Source organism: Callithrix jacchus, chromosome 8, assembly GCF_049354715.1.
Source record: "Callithrix jacchus isolate 240 chromosome 8, calJac240_pri, whole genome shotgun sequence".
NCBI lineage: Eukaryota > Metazoa > Chordata > Mammalia > Primates > Cebidae > Callithrix > Callithrix jacchus.
Window position 1 is genome coordinate 138,228,074 of NC_133509.1, and position 25,116 is coordinate 138,253,189.

The window sequence follows — 25,116 nt, forward strand, 5'->3', positions numbered from 1 at the left end:
CATCTCTACAAAAAAAACAAAAACAAAAATTAGCTGGGTGCGGTGGTGCATGCCTGTCATCCCAGCTACTTGGGAGACTGAGGTGGGAAAATCGCTTGAACCCAAGAGGCAGAGATTGCAGTGAGCCGAAATCGTGCCACTACTCTCCAGACTGGGAGACAGAGCCTGTCTCAAAAATAAAAAAAAAAAAAAAGGACAGATAATTTGCAACAAAAATATTATCTTCATCTTTGTACACTAACCTGTTTTTGATTGATTTCCAAATGTTGATGTCCACCCTTAGTGAATGGGTACATAAAAGTTCACTGTCACCACATCATGTTATAGCTCAAAAGAACCAGTCAGTCTGATCCAGTGAGGATGATTAATTAGACTCAGAGAGGTGACAGAGGCTGCTAGTAGTGACAGGAGACCACCATTTAGTAGCAAAGCCTCTGCCAGGCTCCAGATCTCTAGCTTAGGCTCCACAAGGAGATGTAGTTGTACCTATACACAGAGTATTTCTAAAATATTTGAAGCTTGTGGCTCAGGGGTGTCCAATCTTTTGGCTTTTCCGGGCCACATCGGAAGAAGAATAATTGTTTTGGGCCCCAGATAAAATACACTAACACTAATGGTAGTCGATGAGCTTAAAAAAAATTGCCAAAAAAATCTCATAATGTTTTGAGAAAGATTATGAATTTGTGTTGGGTCACTTTCAAAGCTGTGCTGGGCTGCATGCAGCCCTCAGGCCATGGGTTGGACAAACTTGCTGTGGATATTATTTTTATTTTCTTTTGAGACAGTATCTTGATCTGTCACCCAGGCTGGAGTACAGTGGAGCAATCACGGCTTGCTGTAGCCTTGACCTCCTGGGCTTAAGCAGCCCTCCCGACTTAGCCTCTTACATGCATGGCTAATTTTTAAATTTTTTTTGTGGAGACAAGATCTCCCTATATTGCCCAGGGTGGTCTCTAACTCCTAGGCTCAAGCAGTCCTCCTATCCCAACCTCCCAAAGTGCGGGAATTACAGGTGTGAGCCACCACCCTCAGTCAAAACAATTTTTTAAAAATATTATAGGAAAATTTGAATAAATAGAATGTTATTTATTAATATCTCTCAGACCCAGGGTGATTTTGCCCTCTAGTGGACATTTGACAATGTCTAAAGACATTTTTAGTTAATACAACTAGAGAGATTTGGCTGACCAGGAATGCTGCTTAACATTTTACAGTACACGGAGTGGGCTTCCACAACAGAGAATTACCTGGCCTAAAATGTCAGTAGTACCGGGTTTGAGGAACCCTGATGTGTATAGTTAGCCCCCATGTACTCAACAGCGCAGCTCAGTGGCCAGTTGTATTTCATTTATAAACGAAGAAGTAAATGCAGTATCATTTCCTCCCTAAAGCTTTTAGAAGAGATGAAAAATAAAATCAATACCTTTATCATATTTTCTTAATATAAAATATCCAGTGTCTAAATTATCTCACATTTCTAATTTTTAAACTCTGTTCAAATTAGAATTCATTTTGAATTCATACACTTTTGTTGGCTGATATGTAAAATATGCCTTTTTTTTTTTTAAATTGAGACGGAGTCTCGCTCTGTCACCCAGGTTGGAGTGCAGTGGTGAGATCTCACCTCACTGCGAACCTCTGTCTCCTGGGTTCAAGCGATTCTTGTGCCTTCTGAGTACCTGAGATTACAGGCGCCCGTCACCATGCCTGGTTAATTTTTTTTGTATTTTTAGTAGAGATGGGGTTTTGCCATGTTGACCAGGCTATTCTCGAACTCCTGACTTCAGATGATCTGCCTGCCTTGGCCTTCCAAAGTGCTGGGATTACAGGTGTGAGCCACCATGCCTGGCCAAAATATGCTTTTTAAAGGCAACCAGTTTGCATTTCAGTTTATGTTCTATAGTTACATGGAGTCACGGACACATCCTTTTTCTATACTGGCAAAATTAGAAATATGCTTTTCACCTAAATTTCAAAGGATATGACACTTTTTTTTTTTTTTTGAGACAGAGTCTCGCTTTGTTACCCAAGCTAGAGTACAATGGCATGGTCTCGGCTCACTGCAACCTCCATCTCCTGGGTTCAAGTGATTCTCCTGCCTCAGCCTCCTGAGTAGCTGGGACTACAGGCGTGTGCCACCACACCTGGCTAATTTTTTTTTTTTATCTGTAGTAGACATGGGGTTTCACCTCATTGGCCAGGCTAGTCTTGAGCTCCTGACCTCGTGATCTGCTCGCCTCCGCCTCCCAAAGTGCCTAGATTACAAATGTGAGCCACTGGGCCTGGCCAGATATGACACTTTGTAAGCCCCGGGCTATTTGCCAAAGTACCTTAGGCCCAGGGCTTTCCCAGTTATTTAACAGCTACTGATATGTGTACTTATTATTAGTTAATGCAAATACGCCCCCAAATTTCTGACCTCTGTGAAATAAACTGATGATGCTGTTGTATAGCCAGCTCTCACTTATGTGAGACTGAATTAACCTGTTCAGCAAGTATGAGTGCCTACCATGTTATGACACTGTGCTAGGTGCTGTAGAGGCCGTATACCTGGGAAGCATAGCATTCCCACACTTTAGGAATTCCTACCCACTGCAGGACAAAGCAGTCTGAGCTTTGTGACACTAGTCTGTAACTCTCAAACTTAAGCAAACATTAGAATCACCTGAAGGGTTTTAGAACCCTGATTGCAGGGCCTCAGCCCCAGACCTTGTTTTTAATTGTAGCGTTTGAATTTCTAGGCTGCGCGCAGTGGCTCATGCCTGTAACTCCAGCACTTTGGGAAGCTGAGGCAGTTGGATCACGAGGTCAAGAGATCGAGACCATCCTGGCCAACATGGTGAAAGCCTGTCTTTACTAAAAATACAAAAATAAGCCGGGCATGGTGGTGCCCACTTGTAGTCCCAGCTACTTAGGAGGCTGAGGCAAGAGAATCACTTTAACGCAGGAGGCGGAGGTTATAGTGAGCCAAGATCACGCCACTGCACTCCAGCCTGACAACAGAGTGAAACTCTGTCTCAAAAAAAAAAAAAAAAAAAAGAATTTGGATTTCTAACAAGTTGCCAGGCGATGTTGATGCTCCAGGTCCAGGGGCCACACTTAGGAATCACTGTAGCAGGCATTTCTGATGTTTATTTGTTAAGGAAAAAAAAAAAAAAGAATCACTGCCTTAGTGTTCAGTGAAGGCTTGCTAACCAAACTATACTCCTTTAGATTGTGTTGTGACTATATCGAGGAGAGGTTTCCAAACGATTTAATTGAGTTTTCAGGATCCATGAGTTTAAAAAAAAACTGTCTATTAAAAAGTGTAGTTGTGGAAAATAACAATAGTTGCCATTTGATGATCACTTACTGTATACCAGGCAACGATAGAGTACTTTATAGAGTAATTTCATTTAAAATATGTTGTGTGGTTTTATTTAAGCAGCTTTTTTTTTTTTTTTTTTTTTTTTGGTATCGGAGTCTCGTACTGTCACCCAGGCTGGTGTGCAGTGGCACAATCTTGGCTTACTGCAACCTCTGCCTCCCGGGTTCAAGTGATTCTCCTGCCTCACTACAGGTGGCCACCACCACACCCAGCTAATTTTTTGTATTTTTAGTAGAGATGGGGTTTCACCATGTTGATCAGGCTGGTGTCGAACTCCTGATTTCATGATCCTCTCGCCTTGGCCTCCCAAAATGCTGGGATTACAGGTGTGAGCCTCCATGCCCAGTTTAATCAGCTTTTTGACTTCTAAGGACAACCTCTTGAATCAAGCAAGGTATTTGGGCCTTATCAGAAAAAAGTTGGCCTGTAGTTTCAGCTACTCAGGAGACAAAGGCCAGAGGATCACTTGAGGCCAGGAATTAAAGTCCACCGGGACAACATGGTGAAACTCTGTAACTTAAGAAAAAAGAAAAAGTTGGCGGGGAGTGGGCTGTGGCTCATGCCTGTAGTCGTAGCACTTTGGGAGGCAGAGGTGGGTGGATCACCTGAGGTCAGGAGTTCAAGACCAGCCTGGCCATCATGGTGAAACCCCATCTTTTAAAAAAGAAAAAAAAGTTGATCTTTGCAGAATTCATGAAAATGCCTAATCAGAATTTGCAGGGAAAGATCTTATAAACTTCAATTTGAACATCATTTTCATCTTCTCTATGTAAATTAGGTAAAGGTTGAAATTTGCAGTAAGTAGAATTTTGGTCATTTCAATTATATAACTCATACACATTGTAGTTAGACTTACCTAGTGCATTATTTACACTGTAATTGCATAGAGGCTTACACACAATCTAATATAAGTTAGTAGTAACTATTTGATTTCAAAGAGGACTGTTCTGCATTTTATTACTCTTTTTTTTGTTTCCTTTTGTTTTTTTGAGACAGTTTCACTCTTGCTGCCCAGGCTGGAGTCCACTGGCATGACCTCAGCTCACTACAACCTCTGCTTCCCAGATCCAAGTGATTCTCCTGCCTCAGCCTCCTGAGTAACTGGGATTACCGGGGTGCACCACCACGCTCAACAAATTTTTTCTATTTTTAGTAGAGACGGTGTTTCACCATGTTGGTCAGGCTGGTCTCGAACTCCTGACCTCAGATGATCCACCCACCTTGGCCTCCCAAAGTGCTGGGATTACAGGCTTGAGGCACTGCACCCAGCCTGCATTTTATTATTCTAAGATATAGCCAAATTTTATGCCTGGAATTTGTTGTGGGCTGGAACAAATTCCTAGTAAGAGTCAGGGAATGTTCCATGACTTGTGGCTTTGGTTAGAAAAGAAAAAGGAGTCAGGGAATGCAGCCCCCTCTGATCATGACTGGGAGGTCTAAAGTAGAAAATTAATTTGTCTCATAACCAATCTAAATTTTCAAATTAAACCTGAAAGAGAAAATAAATCTCTTACCTGGGAAGCTGTAATGTCCCGTCTCACACAAGAAGTTAAAGATTGTGCTTGGAGTTGGTCTGCAAAAGTAATAAGGAATTTGTACTGACCCTTCTGCACCTGCTTTTACAGAGCAATAGGAAGGGCAGAGTTGGTGTTGGAAGAAAAAGCCTTTTTTTGGAGGAGGGGAAGCATACAACTTTGTCTTCAGCCTAGAGTTCACTAGCGCTTCACTCTAGCCACTCAAGCTGCTTGACTATGATGAGTCTTGTGTACTTCTGTGTAGACTAGGTAAGACATTGTTTCTGTAGGACTCTGGTGTTCAGTGTTGAAGCTCAAACAAAGCAGGTGTTTTTTCTGTGTTTCTCGTTAATAGGCAATTGCTTTTGGTTGGACCTAAGTATTGTGGGATTTGTGTAGGGACAGTTCACACAGCTTTTGTTTTGGCAGAATTTAATATGAAATTTGAGAAGTTGAATTCACAGGTTTTGTTCCTAGAATTTTACATAAACCTAGTCTTTTTTATTTATTACTTATTTAAAAATTTTTTTTTGTGATGGAGTCTTACTCTGTTGCCCAGGTTTCAGCAATTCTCCTGACTCAGCCTCCTGAGTAGCTGGGATTACAGGCGCCTGCCACCTTGCCCAGCTAATTTTTGTATTTTTAATAGAGATGGGGTTTCACCATGTTGGTCAGGCTGGTCTCAAACTCCTGACCTCAAGTTATCCACCAGCCTCAGCCTCCCAAAGTGCTGGGATTACAGGCGTGAGCCACCGCACCCAGCCAAAATCTTAACACTACTTTCTTGAAGGGATGTGTGATCGAAAGAGTCTGGGCTTGAAAGTGGAAGACAAAAATGAGAGCCTAAGACTGATTTAGAGAGAGATTCTGAAGACAGTTATGAGGTAGAATGGAGAAGATAGGGAGCGACAACATATAAAAGGAGAAATTAAAATTTAGTTCTAGACTGGAATTTGAAATTGCTCTTGCAATTTAAGTAACTGCGGACAAATTAATTCACTTGCCTGTGCCTCATTTTTTTTTTAATCAAAAGAAAATAACATCATCTCAAGTTGTGTTTTAGCTTTTTTGTTTGTTTACTTAGATTTTTATGTCTTTTCACTTTCTCAGTCTCGTCTATGGTCACATTCATCAGGCATTCTGTCACTTTCATCGCTGTCAGGCTGGCCTTGTGTTCTATCTAGGCCTGCTGCATAGCTGTCATCCTGAGATCTCCCTTCACCCGTTACCTAGGGATTCCTTTTGCCTTTCCTGTTGGATCCTATTTTCTTCCCCTTGGTTCACTCCCAGGTTTCATTAGAGCAGTTCTTCCAGTGATTTTCTGAGAAAGTTGCTAGGAGGTAAAATTTTAAAATCCTTTCATATCTGAAAACATCTTTATTCTGTCCCCATACTTGACTGATACGTTGGCTGCATATACACTTCCAGACTGAATACCCTTTTTCCTCAGAATTTTTTTTTTCTTATATAGCATCTGACACTCCGATTTGGAGAGATATAATGCTATTTTGAGTCTTGCTTATTTTTCTGCATTTATTTAAGGCTAACTGGAAGTTCTGTGCATTTGGATGGATCTTTAATACAACACTGGGGCACACTGTTAATTCTTTGTGGAGCTCTTGATACCAATATATTTTGTCTTATCACTTGGCCTGGGCAAGCACAGAATGCCCATATTCCAGGGAGCTGAGTCAGGGAAGAGAGCAGAAAGAAAAATCTGTGGCTTTGTGTTTTCTCTCCTTGTTTTCAGTGTCTCTGCCCTCAGTTGTGCCCTTTGTCCGTAAGCCCAGAGACTTTCCATTTTGCCCTTTCTGAGGAACCTCCAGTTTTTTTCCACAGTGGGAGAGGAGACCTGGGGGTCTGTTATGTAATGGACTGACAGATCATCTTGTTTCAGGCTTACTTCACTCATACTTGTAGAGGTACTTGATACCACCAGTTCCTGAACCTTTTGAGGGTTCTGTAATACAAATCAGGATTTTCCAGTACCTGTAGCTGGTTTAGGATTAATCTTTCTTATAGGTGTCAAGTCATTTTCCTTCTTTTTTTTAGCTTCTGAAAGGGTATCTTTAATTTCTAAAATTATATCATCATTTCTGTTTTCTTTGTCCTGTGTTTTTTTCCTTATGCCTTGGTTTGTTTTTTTTTCTTTACTTTCATTTTAATGGAGTTTGGAGAGGGAGAGAAGGTAAATGCAGCCATAATTTGTAATAGACATGGATTAGGTATTTACATATGCCAATATATGTCTTTAAAATTTAGCTACTGCTTGTTATTATAAATAACAAACTAAGATTAATAGGCTTCTTGAAAAATTGATGGCAAATTTGGCTAATGGTGGGGGGTTGTGCTAGAGTAGTGTTTCCCTTTTCCCCCAAGCTTTCCTACCTCTTCTCGGTTGGTGCCTGGCCTGAGTAGACCCTCATCTCTAATAAGAACTCTCCTACTTGCCCTTCAAAGACTCCATCCCTTCACACCTTGGGATACCTTTTTTCCTTCATCTCACCCAAATGTGATCATGTCCTTCGGATGCCTAGAGCTGTGTTATCCAGCACAATGCCCAGTAGCCACACGTGTGGCTACCAAGACTTGAAATGTGGTTAGTCTGAATTAAGGAGTTCCATAAGTATAAAAGATAAACCAGACTTCAAAGACAGTATTTCAAGAATAGGATATAAAGCTTTTTTATATTATACATTGAAATATTGGGGTATATATTGGGTTAACTAAAATATGTTATTTAATTTAACATATTAAATGTTTCTTTTCACATTTTTTAATGTAGCTACTAGAAAATTGAAAATTACATATGTATGTCACATTATACACCTATTAGACAGAATTAGAGTATTCACTCTGATTTTCTTTTTTTCTTTTTGTTTATTTTGTTTTATTTATTTATTTTTTTTTTTGAGAAGGAGTTTTTGCTCTTATTGCCCAGGAGTACAGTGGCGCGATCTCGGCTCTCCACAACCTCCGCCTCCAGGGTTCAAGCGATTCTCCTACCTCAGCCTCCCGAGAAGCTGGGATTACAGGCATGTGCCACCACATTCGGCTAATTTTGTATTTTTAGTAGAGACAGAGTTTCTCCATGTTGGTCGGGTTGGTCTCAAACTCCTGACCTCATGTGATCTGCCCGCCTTGGCCTCCCAAAGTGCTGGGGTTACAGGCGTGAGCCACTGTGCCCGGCCTTCACTCTGATCTTCTCATGGGGCAGGAATTGCCCCTTGTTTCAGTTACTGTTTCTCCGTTAGCACCCCACGTATATTGTGAGTAACTTGAAGTTTTAACGTCATATTTTTCTTCTTTTATTCCCTGATAATGTCTTTCATATAGTTGACTAGCTAAAAGTTACTGAATCAACATTTTTTTAGCCACAGCTTGTGCCTTACAGTTTTTTATTCTGAGGATTAGACAAGTAAATTATTTTTCAGTATATTATGTTAGTTTACCAACTATACCAGTAACAATTATTATATTCAGAAGTGAAACAGTTTTTACTGTATTTGTGGGACAGTAACGGTTCCCCCTTCCTGTTCGTATTCTTAGATGCTTTCTCATAAATTGAGCTGTGAAGAGTCACATTATCTTTGGTCTGTGTGACACTATCTTGTTTTATCGATTTCTGTTAATTCCATATGTCATTTCTCTTACCTTCCGTCCCACAGTACTGTTTTAAAGTGTTCAGTATGTGTGTGTTCTTACACAGTTTATTTTGGTATGTTTGGTACTTTATGTAAATATTGCATATGTCTCATCTGTGCACTTAATAGATTGCATCTAACTGCTAAATAGCACTTCGTCGTATGCATCTACCACATTTTACCCATCTGCTCACCAGGGGTGCACATGTGGGTTTTCTCCAACTCTCTGCCACCACAAAAAAAATGCTACCACATCTTCATGCAAGTCTGCTTATGGAACAATGTAAGAGTTTCTTTGGGATGTATAGCTTGGAATGGATTTGCTGGGTCACAGGAAATGTCAGATTGTTCTTCTGGATGGCTGCTTGCCATCAGTAGTGCATGAGAGTTTTTGTATTCCCCTGTCTCTGCCAACATTTCAGAGCTTTCTAATTTTTTGCCACCTAACAGGCATGTTATGGTACTACATTGTGGTTTTAATTTGTATTTCTCTATGATTTTTAGAATCTCTTTATATATTCCTTGGCTTTGAGGGCATTCTTTTCTGTAAATGCCATTTTTCCTTCGTCCATTTTTCTATTGGTTGCTGTCTTTTTCTTGTTGATCCTTAGTAGTTCCTTGATTTTTTTTTTTTTTTTTTTTTTTTTGAGATGGAGTCCCACTCTGTTGTCCAGACTGGAGTAGCTGGGACTAAAGGTGAGTGCCACCACACCTGGCTAATTTTTGTATTTTTAGTAGAGACAGGGTATCACCATGTTGGCCAGGCTGGTCTTGAACTCCTGACCTCAAGTGATCCGCCTCACTTGACCTCCCAAAGTGCTGGGATTACAGGTGTCAGCCACTGTGCCCAGCCAATTTTTTATTTTCTAGATATTACTCTGTTGTAGGCTTAAGACATTGCAGCTATCTTCTCTTTTCTTCATCTTTCCATTATACCCTTCATGAATAGAAATCCTTAAGTTTTATAAAATGAACATGCTTTTGAAGTTTGACTTAAATACTTGTATCAGAAGGGTATTCTCTTACTTTTTTTTTTTGAAATGGAGTTTTACTGTTGTTGCCCAGACTGGAGTGCAATGGCACAATCTTGGCTCTCCGCAACCTCCGCCTCCCGGGTTCAAGCAATTCTTCTGCCTCAGCCTCCTGAGTAGCTGGGATTACAGGCATGTGCCACTACCTGCACCTGGCTAATTTTGTATTTTTAGTAGAGATGGGGTTTCTTCATGTTGGCCAGGCTGATCTCAAACTCCTGACCTCAGGTGATCCTCCTGCCTTGGTCTCCCAAATGCTGGGATTACAGGCATGAGCTACCGTGTGCAGCCTCTCTTACATTTCTTATGCTAATCTTCTATCATTTTGCCTTTCCTATGTAGGTTTTTGTTCCCTCTAGATTTAGCCTATTTTTGCATCTTAGGTTTTTGGTCTTAGGTAGAGATCTACTATTATTTTTCTCCATTGGCTGCTATAGTAAATCAGTTTCCTCACTGCTGTCTATTCAGCATCCCATCCTTTCCCCACTGGTTTATGGGGCCCTCTTTATTGTATCTTATGTTCCCATGTTTTCATGTCTTTTATTCTTGTATCCTGTTGCATTGGTCTATTTTTTTATTCTTGTGGCAATATCTCACAGCTCTCCTTTTCACTTAGCATGGCTTTGCGGTATATTTATTTTTCTTTTATTTTCTTTATTTCTTTTTCTTTTTTTTTTTTTTTTTTTTTTTTTCAGACAGAGTCTCACTCTGTCGCCCAGGCTGGAGTGTAACATGTACCTCCCGGTTTCAAGATATTCTCCTGCCTCAGCCTCTCAAGTAGCTGGGATTACAGGCATGTACCACCACACCCTGCTAAGTTTTGTATTTTTAGTAGAGACGGGGTTTCACCATGTTGGCCAGGCTGGTCTAGAACTCGTGACCTCCAGTGATCCGTCCACCTCAACCTCCCAAAGTGTTGGGATTACAGGCATTATTAAACTTTTTATTTTTTGAAATAATTTGACATACAGAAAAAATGTAAAAAAAAAATAATAATAATGCAATAATGGTGGTTGGCTCTTTCACATCTTACAGCTTTTTCTTTCCTTAAAGCAGTGGCCATGACTTTCACATATTATGTTACATGGTAGTAATAATGCACAACCTTGTCTTGTTTCTGATCTTAAATGATTCTGGAAGTTTTCTCTTATTTACTTCATTTCATTTTTTCCTATTCTAGCACTGGAGAATAAGTAAATGAAAATAAAATTACATTTATTGTAATATTTGCAAAGGTTGGGTTTTTTTTTAATTGTTTTGATTGTTTTTTTGGGGGGGGGGTCAGGGATTTTTATCAAATCAGTGACACTCCATTCTAATCCTGGTTTGCTGTTGAGTTTTGTGGGGGCTTTTTGTAGAGACAGGGTCTTGCTATGTTTGCCTAGGCGTGTCTGAAACTCCTGGATTTAAACAAGCCTCTTTCTTCAGCCTCTGAAGGTACTGGGATTACAAGTATGAATCATCACGCCTGACCAAGAGTTTTTAAATTACAAATTGTTCAGTCTTATCAAATCCTTTTTCTGTGTTGAATGAAATAATTGCCTAGCTGCTTTCAAAAGTGAAATGTGACTTTGTGAATATCTCTAAAGTATAAAATACTTGGAGAACAGCCATTTATTGTCACAATTTGGCTTTTTAGTTGTTGTTGTTGTTTTTTTTTTTAACATTTGGAAACCCTGCCTGTATGTTAAGGAGGTAGCTTATGATTTTAGGATTAGAAAGGATGTAGAGGCACACTTCTTGTGTTTTACAGAAGGGACCAGGTTCTTTTCAGGAAGATTTGAAACATAGTGTAAAGTTGTTGCCGTTTTAAACTTGTAAACCTGGTTTCTTCCCATGTGTGAAGTCTGTAAGTAGGCCCACATTTCAGGTTGGTTCTCTGCCTGGTAGATATGAGGACAAAACTATTCCAGAACCTTATTAATGTCAAAAAATGTTTTTACTGACTTACTGCTGGCAAGGATTTTTTTTAAAAAGATTTTTTAAATGTATCTAAGAAAGGTCTTCTGATTATACAGTAATTTACAATCTGTGGTTCTTTTATATGTGGGCAAAATTAAAAACTAATATATAAAACAAAATGTAGTGCATTCCCATTGATTTTTCTTACTGCTTTGCAATGATATGGCATCTATGTCAGTTAGTAGTGCTTTGGCTAAACGTCACAAAGACCTAATACAGTGGCCTAAACAAATAGGGGTTTATTTTTCTCCAAAAAGACATCTTTAGGTATGCAGCATCTTGCTTTATTTAGTTTAGCAGTTCAGTAATAATGGAGTTGGTGGTTTTTTAAAAGTAGTTTTGTCTTTTCTCTCATATTTGAGACCTTGTAGCTACAGGATGACATTATATAGCCACAACTACATGGTTGCATTCAAGGAGGGAGGAAGGAACTGTTTTGGCAACTCTGTCCTCCCTCCTCACCCTTTTATTTTTCCTGAGAGGAAGTCTCACTCTGTCGCTCAAGCTGGAGTGTAGTGGCAGGATCTCTGCTCACTGCAGCCTCCACCTCCTGAGTTTAAGCAATTCTCATGCTTCAGCCTCCTGAATAGCTGGGATAGGTGTGTATCACCACGCCTAGCTAAATTTTGTACTTTTAGTCGAGATGGGGTTTCACCATGTTGGCCAGGCTGATCTCGAACTCCTGAACTCAAATGATCCGCCAGCCTCAGCCTCCCAAAGTTCTGGAATTACAGGTGTGAGTCACCATGCCCAGCCTCCTCTTTTATGATAAATTTCCCCAGACATTACCAACCCCTACCTGCTTACCCACGTTGTCACCTAGTAGACTTTAGTAAGAACTGGCCAGAACTAAGCCAGATGGTTATAGCTAGCTGCAGCGAAGTTTGGGAAAACAAGTATTTGACTGGCCATGTGGTCTCCCTGAACACACGTTCAACTTGAAGAAGGAAATCTCATGCCTTTGGCTGTATTCCACATTATTTTTAGTAGCAGTGTACATATTCTAGTTTTCACGGTGGATGAAGTGATAATCAACTCAGTTCCATGGGAGGGAGAAGAATCAAGGCCCATTTAATCTATAAGAATTAAACTTGGCAGCTTTTGAGTACCCATTAGGTTCATAGTCTGCCATAAAATAATATAAAGGAGCCCAGGCATGGTGGCTTACACCTGTAATATCAGCACTTTGGGAGACCAGGGCGGGAGGATCACTTGAGGCCAGGAGTTTGAGACCAGCCTGGGCAATATAGTGAGACCCAGCTCTACAAAAAATGAAAACATTAGCTATGTGTGGTGCACGTGCCTGTAGTCCCAGCTACCAGGGAGGCTGAGGTGGGATGACCCTTTAAATCCAGGGGTTCAAGGCTGCAGTTAGCTGTGATCACACTACTGCACTCTACTAGCCTGGGCAACAGAACGATACCCTATTTCAAAAAAAAAAAAAAAAGAAAGAAAAATCAAGTTTTTATCCAAGATTTATATAACGTGTGTGTGTGTACGCACGGGTGCAGGTTGTTTATTGGCTTCTTAGGAAGAAAAAAAATGTATGAAATAGTACAAGAATTCAGAATTATTTGTTTAAATGTTTAGTGTTGATACTGAGTGTTATGATATAGGAATAGGGAACTCTTTCTTAGGGTCAGTGATGGATACTTGGGAAAATAAAATGAAGGCCAAATGGAAGCAAAAGACGATTTAATTTGCTTCTGTTTTGAGGGAGTTTTTTAAAAGTTAACTCTTAAATTTTTAATTTAGGACTTTGTCAGGAAACATCAAATTAAAATATTAAGTTTAACAACATGACAAACATCAGATCTTTCAATCTGTTGTATGAGGAAATACAAGTTTCTTTCTGCTTTCTATTATGACTGTTGATTTGCATGATTGTGTTTTAGGTTAGGCTGGGTTATGCTGTGGTAATACACATCACTAAGATCCTAGTGATTTAACACAGTAAAAAGCTTTTGCTCACACCAGGTCTGCTTGGGGGATCCCAGTGAGGAGAAGTAAGAAATTCTGATGAGATGCAGGGAGAGCCATAGAAGGCTTCATGATGATGGCAACAGATGATCTAAACATAATAGAATGAGTAGGTTTTTCTTAGGTTTAAAGAGAAGAAAGGACATTCAAACTGGGGGAACAATCCTTTGACTGAGTCAGAGCTAGACTCAAAGCTAGAGTATACTGGATGATGTAGTGAGAGAGAAGAATAGATGAGCAGACCTTGAATTCATTTAACATTCAGCAAAAATATGTTGCATATCTACTATGTGCTAGGCACTGTTTCAGATTTTGGGGAATATCTGATAATGAACAAAACCCCAAAACCCTGTCCTCGTGAAGGTTACAACATGCTAGTGGATGAAGTCCTAAGGAGTTAGTATTTTTATTAAAAGCACATTGGTGAGTAAGCAAAGATAGGAATGTTGGATGCCTATCAATCTTAAGATTTTCCTGGGCATGGTGTCTCACACCTGTAATACCAGCACTTTGGGAAGCCAAGGTGGCTAGATCACTTGAGGTCAGCAGTTCAAGACCAGCCTGGCCAACATAGTGAAACCCTGTCTCTACTAAAAATAGAAAAATTAGCCAGGTGTGGTGGCACACATCTGTAGTTCCAGCTACTTGTGAAGTTGGGGCAGGAGAATTGCTTGAATCAGAGGCGAAGGTTGCAGTGAGCCGAGATTGTGCCACCGCACTTCAGCTGACAGAGGGAGAATCCATCTTAAAAAAAAAAAAGATTTTTCTAGTATTCTATTTTACATGAAATAGAAGGCAGTTGGTTTGCATGAAAAGTATTATTTCATCAGTTTAACTGCCTCATGGAAAGCACACATGTTGAAGTCAGATAAAACATAGAGATGAATATCTGAAATTAAAACATTTTATTTGGGAAGCAAGAATTGCAATTTGGGGCACACACACAGACCACAAGGTGGTCTTCAGTAAATCTGAAGAACAAAGTAAAGGATGGAGGGGTTTTTTTGTTTTTTGTTTTGGAGACAGAGTATCACTCTGTTGCCAGGCTGGAGTTCAGTGGCTCCATCTTGGCTCACTGCAGCCTGTGACTCCCTGGTTCAAGCGATTTTCCTGCCTCAGCCTCCCAAGTAGCTGGGATTACAGGCACGCATCACCACACCCAGCTAATTTTTGTATTTTTAGTAGAGACAGGGTTTCACCATGTTGGCCAGGATGATCTTGATCTCCTGACCTTGTGATCCTCAGCCTCAGCCTCCCAAAGTGCTGGGGTTACAGGTGTGAGCCACTGCACCAGGCCCCAGCTGCTATTCTGAGATCCAAGGGATAATGAATTCCTGTTTTTGTTTTCATGAAACTTAAATTCTAGTGTAATCAAAATCATGTAGAAATAAATATAAACGTGATCACCCAACTTCTTTTAAAATCATACTGCAGTTGATGTAATCATTTGCATTACAGTAGCATGCATCTTGTGCACCACAAAATCTACCTGTTTTTGTATTAAAGCCTTAGTGTCAAAGCTTTGTTATCATTTCAGTCTTTTATCAACTCCGTATTTCTAAATGGGCTATTTTCCCAAAGTTATATGGAAATTAGAATCATTTTTGTTATAGGAACAGTGCTACAAGTTACCTAGATTTGTAACTAGGTCATAAAAAGCCTGCTTTATCTAAAATAGACATTTGCAGTAAAAACTTAGAAATTGTTGTTGGGATGCAGTATTATGCGATAATTTAGTAAAGCAGACAACCGCCTATCCCCAAACCTGGTATGTGAGTGTGAAAATATTAGTTAGAGTAACGAAGAAGTAGATGGAAATTAATATGGAAATTTTGAAAAGTACATCTTTTGAGAAATTCAGAGGTAGATGGCACAAGTTTTAAAGCTTTCTTTCACTTTAAAACACGTGAATTTCATTTTCTTCGACAGGTGTATTACAAAGCAGTTTATCACCTAGATCAGGCTTGTTTTGACTTATGGGTATATAGAGAAAAACAGGGCATTTTCCTGGACAAAAAGTTGGAAAAGAGAAACATATAAAGGGGCTCGAAAGTGGCTGTGAGTGCGTATGAAGTGAGCAGGAGTTAACAGCCACAATGGGGAATGAATTGGGACATCTAATCCTTTGAGTGTGTATAGGGCCAAGGGAGCAGTAGTAGCAGGATGCCTGCGCATACAGAAGTGTACACGTGTGTACACAGAAGTGTAATTCTCAGACCTGAATGTTTCATAGGATAGAGACATACTGAGTACTCATTCAGCATGCATATTGAGTGCTTTATTCATCTGTTCTACAAGGGCCATCTATTAAGCGCCATAGTCTAGCTGTTTCTTTAAGCACATTGTTTTGAATTACTGTTAGCAGTGTAGTGTAGAAGGAAATTGGGAATCCAGATTCTCTATGGATTTCCCCCTCAACAGTTATGTGGCTGTATCCTTATCTGGTGAATGGGGACATTAGCGTTTCCCTGCTCCACAGGCTGTAGTGAAGCTCAGGTGTGCAGGTGTGCTTATTAGCATGTGGAAAAGTTGAGCACTGTATAACCAGAAGACAGCCCTTTTACTCCTATTTTATATAACAGCCATGTATGCAAAATACCTAATTTCTTTCTGAACACCCAGTTGAATTTTAACACTGGTATTTTTCTTCTCAGAATTCTCATTTTCCTCATAAATTTATATTATGTGGTTAAATTCCTTTGAAGTGCTAGATACTTTAGGATTAAAGTAGGAATGTTGTTTCTTCAACTAAAAGCTCTTAGAACTTGGCGAGTACTCTGTGTTCTCTCATTTCCTTATCTTTGTGTATGCTGTATTGCAGCACACATCACATGGAGATGGGCGTCAAGAAGTTACCTCTCGCACCGGCCGCTCAGGAGCTCGGTGTAGAAACTCTATAGCTTCCTGTGCAGATGAACAACCTCACATCGGAAACTACAGACTGTTGAAAACAATCGGCAAGGGGAATTTTGCAAAAGTAAAATTGGCAAGACATATCCTTACAGGCAGAGAGGTAAATACCAGTTATGCTTATTTCTGTTATGACTGTTGCTTTGTTTATTTCCATGTAAGAGAGAGAAAAGAATACGGATATATTTGGCCTTATTTCTAAGCTAACTAAGCTTTTTATTTGTTTTATTTTATTTTATTTTCAAGACACAGTCTCTCCCTGTCACCCAGGCTGGAGTGCAGTGGTGCAGTCATGGCTCATTATAGCCTCGATCTCTTGGGCTGAGGTGATTCTCCCACCTCAGCCTCCTGAGTAGCTGAGACTACAGGTACGTGCTGCCACACCAGGCTAATTTTTAAAAAAAATGTTTGTAGAGACAGAGTTCTCACCATGTTGCTCAGGCTGGTCTCAAACTCCTGAGCTCAAGCAGTCCTCCTGCCTCAACCTCCACAAGTATTGGGATTATAGGCATGAGCATCGTGCCTGGCTAATTAAGCTTTTTCTTTTGGGGGTGCAGGTGCAGGGGATGAAGTCTTGCTCTGTAGCCCAGGCCTGGAGTGCAGTGACGTGGTCTCAGCTCACTACAACCTCTGCCTCCCGGGTTCAAGCGATTCTCCTGCTTCAGCCTCCGTAGTAGCTGGGATTACAGGCATGTGCTGCCACGCCTGACCAATTTTTGTGTTTTTTTTTTTTTTTTTTGGTAGAGACAGGGTTTCATCATGTTAGCCAGGCTGGTCTCAAACCCCTGACCTCAGGTGATCCGCCCACCTCACCCTCCCAAAGTGCTGGGATTATACATGTGAGCCACTGTGCCCAGCCTAATTAAGCTTTTCAAAAGAACTTGTAACATATATTAGTTGCCTGGGAGTTATTTTGCTTTCCCATTACTTTAAATGTTGTAAATATCATAGAGGGTTTAAATAATCTTTACCTTTAAAAATGACTAATGTTGCTGGGCGTGGTGGCTCACGCCTGTAATACCAACGCTTCGGGAGGCTGAGGCGAGCAGATCACAAGGTCAAGAGATCGAGACCATGCTGGCCAACGTGGTGAAACCCTGTCTCTACTAAAAATTATTTTGTATTTTTGTACATGGTGGCGAAGGTTGCAGTGAGCCGAGATTGCACCACTGCACTCCAGCCTGGTGACAGAACGAGATTCTGTCTCAAATAAAAAAAAAAAATGAGTAATGTTTTATTCTTTTTCAGTAGTAAACGTCTGCCACCACAGTAAAAATTGTCTTTAACTTAAGGTATACACTTACAGGTTTGAGCTCATATTACTTGCAAATCGATAGTATTGTCAGTATTTACAAATTTATCTTCAAGAGTTTTCTTCATTTCTCTACTTTTCTCATAGTGTATGTTTAATGGGTTATTGTGTAGGAAGGCACATACTTTCCAAACCTTTGTGAAATGGCTTTCTTCTCAGCCCCATTTCTATTAATAAAAAAGATATGCATTAAAACCACAAAATTAACTCCCTCCTGTTGTGTGGTACAGAGCCTGTTTTGCTGCGCCTTTTTTTTTTTTGACAAAGTTTTGCTCTTTCACCAGGCTGGAGTGCAGCAGCCTGATTTCGACTCACTGCAACCTCCACCTCCTGAGTTCAAACGATTTTCCTGCCTCAGCCTCCCAAGTAGCTGGGATTACAGGTGCCTGCCACCATGTCCAACTAATTTTTGTATTTTTAGTAGAGACAAGGTTTCACTATGTTGCCCTGCATGATCTCAATCTCTTGATTTCATGATCCGCCCACCTCAGCCTCCCAAAGTGCTGGAATTACAGGCGTGAGCCATTTCACCCGGCCTGTTTTGCTTCTTTGATGTAGTTTGTTGCGTTTAGGTCGTTGCACCTACTGTTCCCTGTACGTGAAATACTCTTTACTCTTTTCTGTTTAGGGATCACTTCTGAGAATCATTGACAGATCATCTTTCCCCATGCATGGGATCCCGTAAAAATCCAAATATCCCCTTTTATAGCACAATTTACATTGTATTGGAATTGCCTATTTGTCTCCTTCTCTAGTCTGTAGGCTATCTCCAGTCTGTAGGTAAAAACGACAGAACTTAACACAGTGCTTGGATCCTGTTAGGTACTTAATAAATATTTGTTAAATGAATGTAATAATGTTGTTGTTGTTGTTGTTGTTGTTGTTGTTGTTTTTGAAGGAGGGTGACAGTCTTGCTCTGTTGCCCAGGCTGGAGTGCAGCAGTGCCATCTCAGCTCACTGCAACCTCTGATTCCTGGGTTCAAGTGATTCTCCTGCTTCAGCCTCCCAAATAGCTGGGATTACAGGCACCCACCACCACACCCAGCTCATTTTTTTGTATTTTTAGTAGAGATGGGGTTTCACCATGTTGGCCAGGCTGGTCTCGAACTCCTGATGTCAAGTGATCTGCCCGCCTCAGCCTCCCAAAGTGCTGGGATTACAGGCGTGAGCCACCGTGCTTGGCCTGAATGTAGTAATACTTTTGAAGGAAGCTTTTAAAACAAATGCTGTCCCTGTGATAGATGCGCCAAGACTGTGACACATACACTATAGCATTCATGTCTACAGCCCACCAGGCCTGGGGCTGCAGGAGTATGAGCCCTGGGTCAGTCATCTGTCAACAGGCATCCTCTGTTTGCAGCAGTGTGCCCTATAAATATTCTCATTTCCTGTGTGTGCTGAGACTTAGAAAAGGTTGGAAAGCACTGGACTGTGCTAACTGGAATCTTAAAAGACTATTGCCAGAAATTTGCCTCTTCACAATTCATCCCAATTTTAATGATAAAATCCTTGTGGATTTTTAGTCATGACTCCTGTTGTTGAGTTACCTTAGATTACTTTGGGAACCTGTAAACAACTTGTGTGGGCGGAGCTGTCCCTTGATTAAAGCTTTTTTGAGATAAGGAACAAGACCTCTGAGTTTAATTCCCACCAGTTCCAGGTGGCTACTTGCCAGCTTCCTGATGTGGGCAGAGATGGTGGGCTAAGAGCATTGGGACAGACACACCCTCTCCCATTTACTTTACCTAACTTATAGTGGCTGGAGTCTGGCCTGTGGTGTTTACTTCTAGTAGGCTCTTTCTCTAGAAATCCTTGAATATGACTGGCACTGTGGTTTAATTTAACATTTTTGTCAGTTTTTTAATAACTTTGAACAAAATCATTTTATTCTTTTTTTTTGCCTATTGTAGTTATGATCCAGAATCATATAAAATGTAAACATTATAGAAATTCATTATGTAGAAAGTAAAAGTTCCTTGAAATTTGTCTCTTCAAAGACAATCACTTTCAGCAGTTTGGTATATATTCCCAGAGTTTTTTTATATAGACATTAACTTTTTAAAATATTTTAACAAAAAGGGACTCATATGGGACATAATGATAGTTTTTTTACTTAGTAATGTACCTTGACCATGTCTGGGTCTTAGTACTCATAGATCTGACACACTCAGTTTAAAGGCAGCGTTGTCTTCCTCTGTAGGGTGGTATCATAGTTTATTTCATATCAGTGGGCATTAGAGTTGTTTCTAATTTTTTGTTGTTACGAATGTATCTGCAGTGGACATTCTTTAGCATTGTGTGTTCTTATTAAGTGTTTCTGTAGGATAATTCCTAAAAATGGAAGTCCTAGGTCAAAGTCGATAAATATTTGACATTGTAATAGATATTACTAAATTTGTTTTGAATAAAAAGTGATGTGTACCTACTTTGTCATCCTACCAAAATGAATGAATGTTCATTTTCCTACATGCTTCTACACTAGATAATTTTTGTCTATCTGAATGTCTCAGTCTGTTTTTGCTGCTGTAACACAATACCAGAGACTAGGTAATTTATAAGGATAAGAAATATATTTCTTACAGTTGTGGAAGCTAAGAAGTCCAAGATCCAGGGCCTGCATCTGGTCAGGGCCTTCTTGAAACATGAAGGGCATGATGGAAGGGAAGGGTGGAGAGTATCGGGGAGGGAAGGGAGGAGGAGGAGAAAGAGAGAAAAGAGGGCAGAGCCCTTGCAGCCTAATTGCCTCTCTAGGGCCCCACCTCTTAGTACTGCTGCAGTGGCAGTTACATTTTAACATGAGTTTGGGAGAAGATAAACGTTCAAACCGTAACACGGATGGACAAAAAAAAGGTTGTAGAAAAAAACAGAAGTTGCTTTTTCCCTTTCACTACTTAGATTTATGATCTTTTAATATATTTTTGTCATTCATGTTTTCTTTTTAAAACAAATTCCCTGGTCACCCGCAGTAACTCATGCCTCTAATCCTAGTGCTTTGGGAGGCCATGGCAGGAAGATCACTTGAGCCCAGGAGTACAAGGCTGCATTGAGCCGTGATTGTACCACTGTACTCCAGCCTGGGCAGCAGTGGACGTGTTCTAAAATAAATAAATAAATAAAGCAAGTTTCCTGTTTATATCATTTATTCATCTTTCTTTAAAAAAGAAATCTTAGTAATTTAAACCTTTATGTTTTAGTCATCTGTCTGATGTGTCTGTTGTGTAGGTTATGAATATCTTTCCCTAGGTTGTTACTTCTCTTAACTGTTTATGATGTCTTATCTTGGGGAAGTTTTTAAATATTTATGTGGCAAAATTGTTTCATCTTTGTCTTTATTACCTTTGGGTTTCATGTCTTCGTGAAGATTTGTCCCATGACTTAAAAACAGTTCTGTATCTTCTTCTACTATTCCTCTTATGGCTCACATTTTAACATTTAATTCATGTGGTGTATTAAATGTTGGGAGGATTCATACTAGGTGTAGGGATATGGCTTTGTTTTTCCCCACTTGGATTACAATTGTCTCAGAACCTTCAGTTCTCGCCCGCTGATTGAAGATACCTGCGTTAACATGTGCTAAATTCTTGTATGCGTCCTGTTGTTTCTCCAGTCTTTTTAGTCCCATACCATGGTGTGTTTATTTCTACAGCTGTGGATTATATATTTTAGGTCAAGTTCCCCTCCTGATGATTCTTTTTTTTTTTTTTTTTTTTTTTTGTGAGACAGAGTCTTACTCTGTCGCCAGGCTGGAGTGCAGTGGCGCTAACTTGGCTCACTGCAACCTTCACCTCCAGGATTCAAGCGATTCTCCTGCCTCATCCTCCCAAGTAGCTGGGACTACAGGTGCTCGCCACCGTACCGGGCTAATTTTTGTAATTTTAGTAGAGACAGAGTTTCATCATGTTGGCCAGGATGGTCTTGATCTCTTGACCTAATGATTTGCCCGCTTTGGCCTCCCAACATGGTGGAGTTACAGGTGTGAGCCACTGTACCCGGCCAGTAATTCTTATTTTTCAAAATTTTCATTTATATATATTTCGGCCATTTACTCTTCCAGATGAATTTTTAAATTAAATTGCCATTTTCTAAAAATGGAACATGAAATTTTGATTAGACTAAGTTTCACGGGATTAGTTGTGTTTTTTTGTTTGTTTGTTTTGTTTTGTTTTACTAGTGGCAGTAGAATTTATTTAGATGTGCCTTAATATACTTGCTGGTGCTTGCCCATGGTGCTCTTTATATATAAGGCCTGGACATTCTGCCAGTTTTTCTCAAACAGTGACACCAAGAAGTTAACAGCCAGGCGAATGTTATACACAAGCTCATTGTCATCTTCACGTGGCCAACGGCCACAGCCAGACATAACCCCTTCTTCATCGGGAACTTGATTATGGACTTTGTCTCATTCACTTTGGCCAACATGTTTTTGCTGTGTGTGAGCAGGGTACGGAACTTCCCTGCCTTATTTAGGCCTGGGCCAAGGATTCATGGGATTTGCTTGATGAGACTCTGAAGCCAAAAATACATCATACTTCTTTGGCCAACTTCTTGACCAGTTTCTTATTCTTGTTGAGTTTTTTCAGTGCCTCGATGTCCATATGGGGATATCCTTGGCCTTGTCCTTGTCACAGTGCTGCTGGTCCCCCAGGACATACCCTTGGGGCAGGGAGCGGACTTAAGCCTGATGGTGCCCAAGTAGCACTTGCCCTTCTGCGGGTCCTGGTTCTTCAGGCTGATCTGCAACTCCACCGTGTCCAGGAACTTGTGGTACTTGCACTGGTTCCCGTGCAGGACTTCCTGCACCACCTCGTACAGGGTGTCGTGGGAGACTTTGCTGTTCATGGCTTCTTCACCCATGCTAACTGGAAATGAGGGATTAGTTGATTTTCTAAATTATTAATAGTTTGGGGAGGAAATTGATATTTTCATGATGCTAAGTCTTTTCTATTCAGGAATATGCAGTGTGTCTCAAATTTGTTTTTAGGGTTTATAACTTTTTTCATCTCTTTTTATGTAATGCTTGTTAAATTCATTCTGAGATATTTTATAATTTTTGTTGCTAATGTAAATGGGACTTTTTTTCCCTCAAGGCAATATTATATAACATCTTGCATTTGGGAAACTTTTGATCTCTCATTTGGAACATCGAAAATTAAGTTTATGTTATTTTTTAATAGCACACTTTTTATTTGGTTTCAGTTCTGTGAATTTTAGCTCATGTACAGGTTCATGTTACCACCATTATAATCAGGATATGGAACAGTCCCATTGCTCCAGTCCTTTGTGCTGTCCATTTAAATGGTAACCCCCTCCCCTACCATAACCTTCTGCAACCCCCTGTCTGTTCTCCATCCTCATAGTTTTATTTATTTTATTTTACTTTTTTTTGAGATAGACTCTCTATCTATACCCCAGGCTGGAGTGCAGTGGTTCTGTCTTGGCTCACTGAAGCCTCCGTCTCTTGGGTTCAAGCAGTCCTCCCACCTCAGCCTGGACCACAGGCACACAGCACTGCACCCAGTTTATTTTATTCTATTTTATTTTTGGTAGAGACGAGGTTTCACCATATTGTCCAGGCTGCTCTTGAACTCGAGTTCAAGCAGTCCATTTGCTGTGGCCTCCCAAAGTCCTGAGATTACAGGTGTGAGCCACCACGCCTAGGCAGTTGCCTTTTCTTGAGAATATCAAATAAAATGGGATCGTATGATATGTGTGTAACCTTTTGAAACTGGCTTCTTCTCACTCAGCATAATGCCTTTGAGATTGACTCAGGCTGTTGCATATATTGACAGTCTGTTCCTTTTTGTTGCTGAGGAGTATTCTTTTGTATGGCTAGACCACAGTTGTATTAGCTCTCCCACTGAAGGACATTTGAATAGTTTCCAGTGCTTGGCAATTATGAATAGAGCTCCTGTACAAGTTTTTGTGTGAACATAAGTTTAATTTTCTCCAGTAGTGACATTACTGGATCATATGGTAAAGAATTAAGTGAATTGTTAACTAGAAAACAGGTTTTATATAACAGTATAATATTCCTTGTAGAAAGAAACCTAAAGCCTCTGGTCTATATTGGTATATTTTTATTACCTAGTACTGTTCTCAGCTAACATTTTATTTTTGTCAGTGTTCTCTTGCCTTGTGATGGGAATGTGATATATTTTGCCTGTTGAAGAACTAAAACCTCTAAAGAAAACCCAGAGGGTTGCAGAAAGAGTGGAATTGATGATTTGGGGACTTAGTTATTCTGAGGCAGTATAAGATCAAGGGTTATTGTGTGTTGTGTTGAAAGTTTTAACTGCTATCCTTGTGGTAAGAACAGAGATGTAGAATTATATAGTGAAAAGAATTTTCTAAAAGATGGGAGTAGGGATAATCTATATCGTGCATTTAAGTTACAAGGATGTTGTGAACATAAAAAATAGGAAAAACTGTGTGTTCATTGGAAGAGAGGCATTTTAATTTAACAAACATGTTGGAGTAAGAATTAAAACCAAGATATATTAATACGTACACTCTGGGGACCATTCTAAACCACATCTTTAAATAGCCTACTTACGGTGTAAGTTCAGTTTAGATAAGACCTCCCCCACTCCCAGCATGGTTTAGACCATGAACCAATCAGAGAGGGACATCAACATGCTCATTTTATATATTTTTAAAATACATGTACCGTTGTGAAATTCATCTGATTTAGCTCTTAAATGAAAATGCTACCCATTATCCATATTGTCCTGGAAGCATCCATCCCATAGTTACTGTGAATTTGGGGGTGTTAGTTGTATCTGCTATCTTGCTTTTGACCAACTTTTCATAGCTTATGGTTATTTTGGTGCGATATGTTGCCTGTTTTACACCAGTTTTCTTTCAAGTTCATTATTTTCCCCGCCACTAATTTTCATAGCCTCCCAGAGACCTTTCCCGTCACATGAACTACAGGAGAATTTGTATCAGTCATTCGTACTTAATTGGAGTTATTTATTGTTAAAAGATTATTTTCCTAAAGTAATGCATGCACATAGCTTAAAAAGTCAAATATACTAAAAACTTGTAGTGACAATCAGAAGTTTCTTACCCCTCTTTTTCCTATCCTCAGGGAGATGTTAGGCCAAGGTATTTTTTAGAAGATGGACAAAATATCAATATATTTCTTTACTAATGGGGATAATCTAATAGAAAGGAGGAAAATGGAACTGCGGAAAAGATTTTGGAACAGGTGAGGGGATGGTGGAGACATTGGCCTTTGGATAAAGTGGAAGACAATTCTTCCATAGAAATAGGAGGAAAGCTGGGCAGGCGTGGTGGCTCACGCCTGTAATCCCTGCACTTTGGGAGGCTGAGGCAGGTGGATCACCTGAGGTCAGGAGTTCAAGACCAGCCTGGCCAACATGATGAAACTTCA

At 40.0% G+C, this 25,116-nt stretch overlaps 1 protein-coding gene and 1 pseudogene across 31 annotated transcripts in view; one reads left to right on the forward strand and one right to left on the reverse strand.

Moving 5' to 3' along the window:
* Positions 1-25,116, forward strand: part of MARK3 (microtubule affinity regulating kinase 3) — a 124,839-nt gene that overhangs the window by 3,627 nt on the left and 96,096 nt on the right. For 23 of the 31 annotated variants that reach the window (XM_035261627.3, XM_035261613.3, XM_035261612.3 and 20 more), the window contains one exon: positions 16,320-16,511. The exons of 6 other annotated variants lie outside the window; for them this stretch is intronic. In XM_035261627.3, coding sequence (XP_035117518.1) covers positions 16,320-16,511 — 192 coding nt within the window. Of the gene's footprint in view, positions 1-16,319; positions 16,512-25,116 lie in introns of those variants that run through there. 2 more of the 31 variants (XM_054240398.2, XM_078335832.1) reach the window with 1 other exon arrangement.
* LOC100392966 (large ribosomal subunit protein uL1 pseudogene) lies at positions 21,919-22,559 on the reverse strand (annotated as a pseudogene).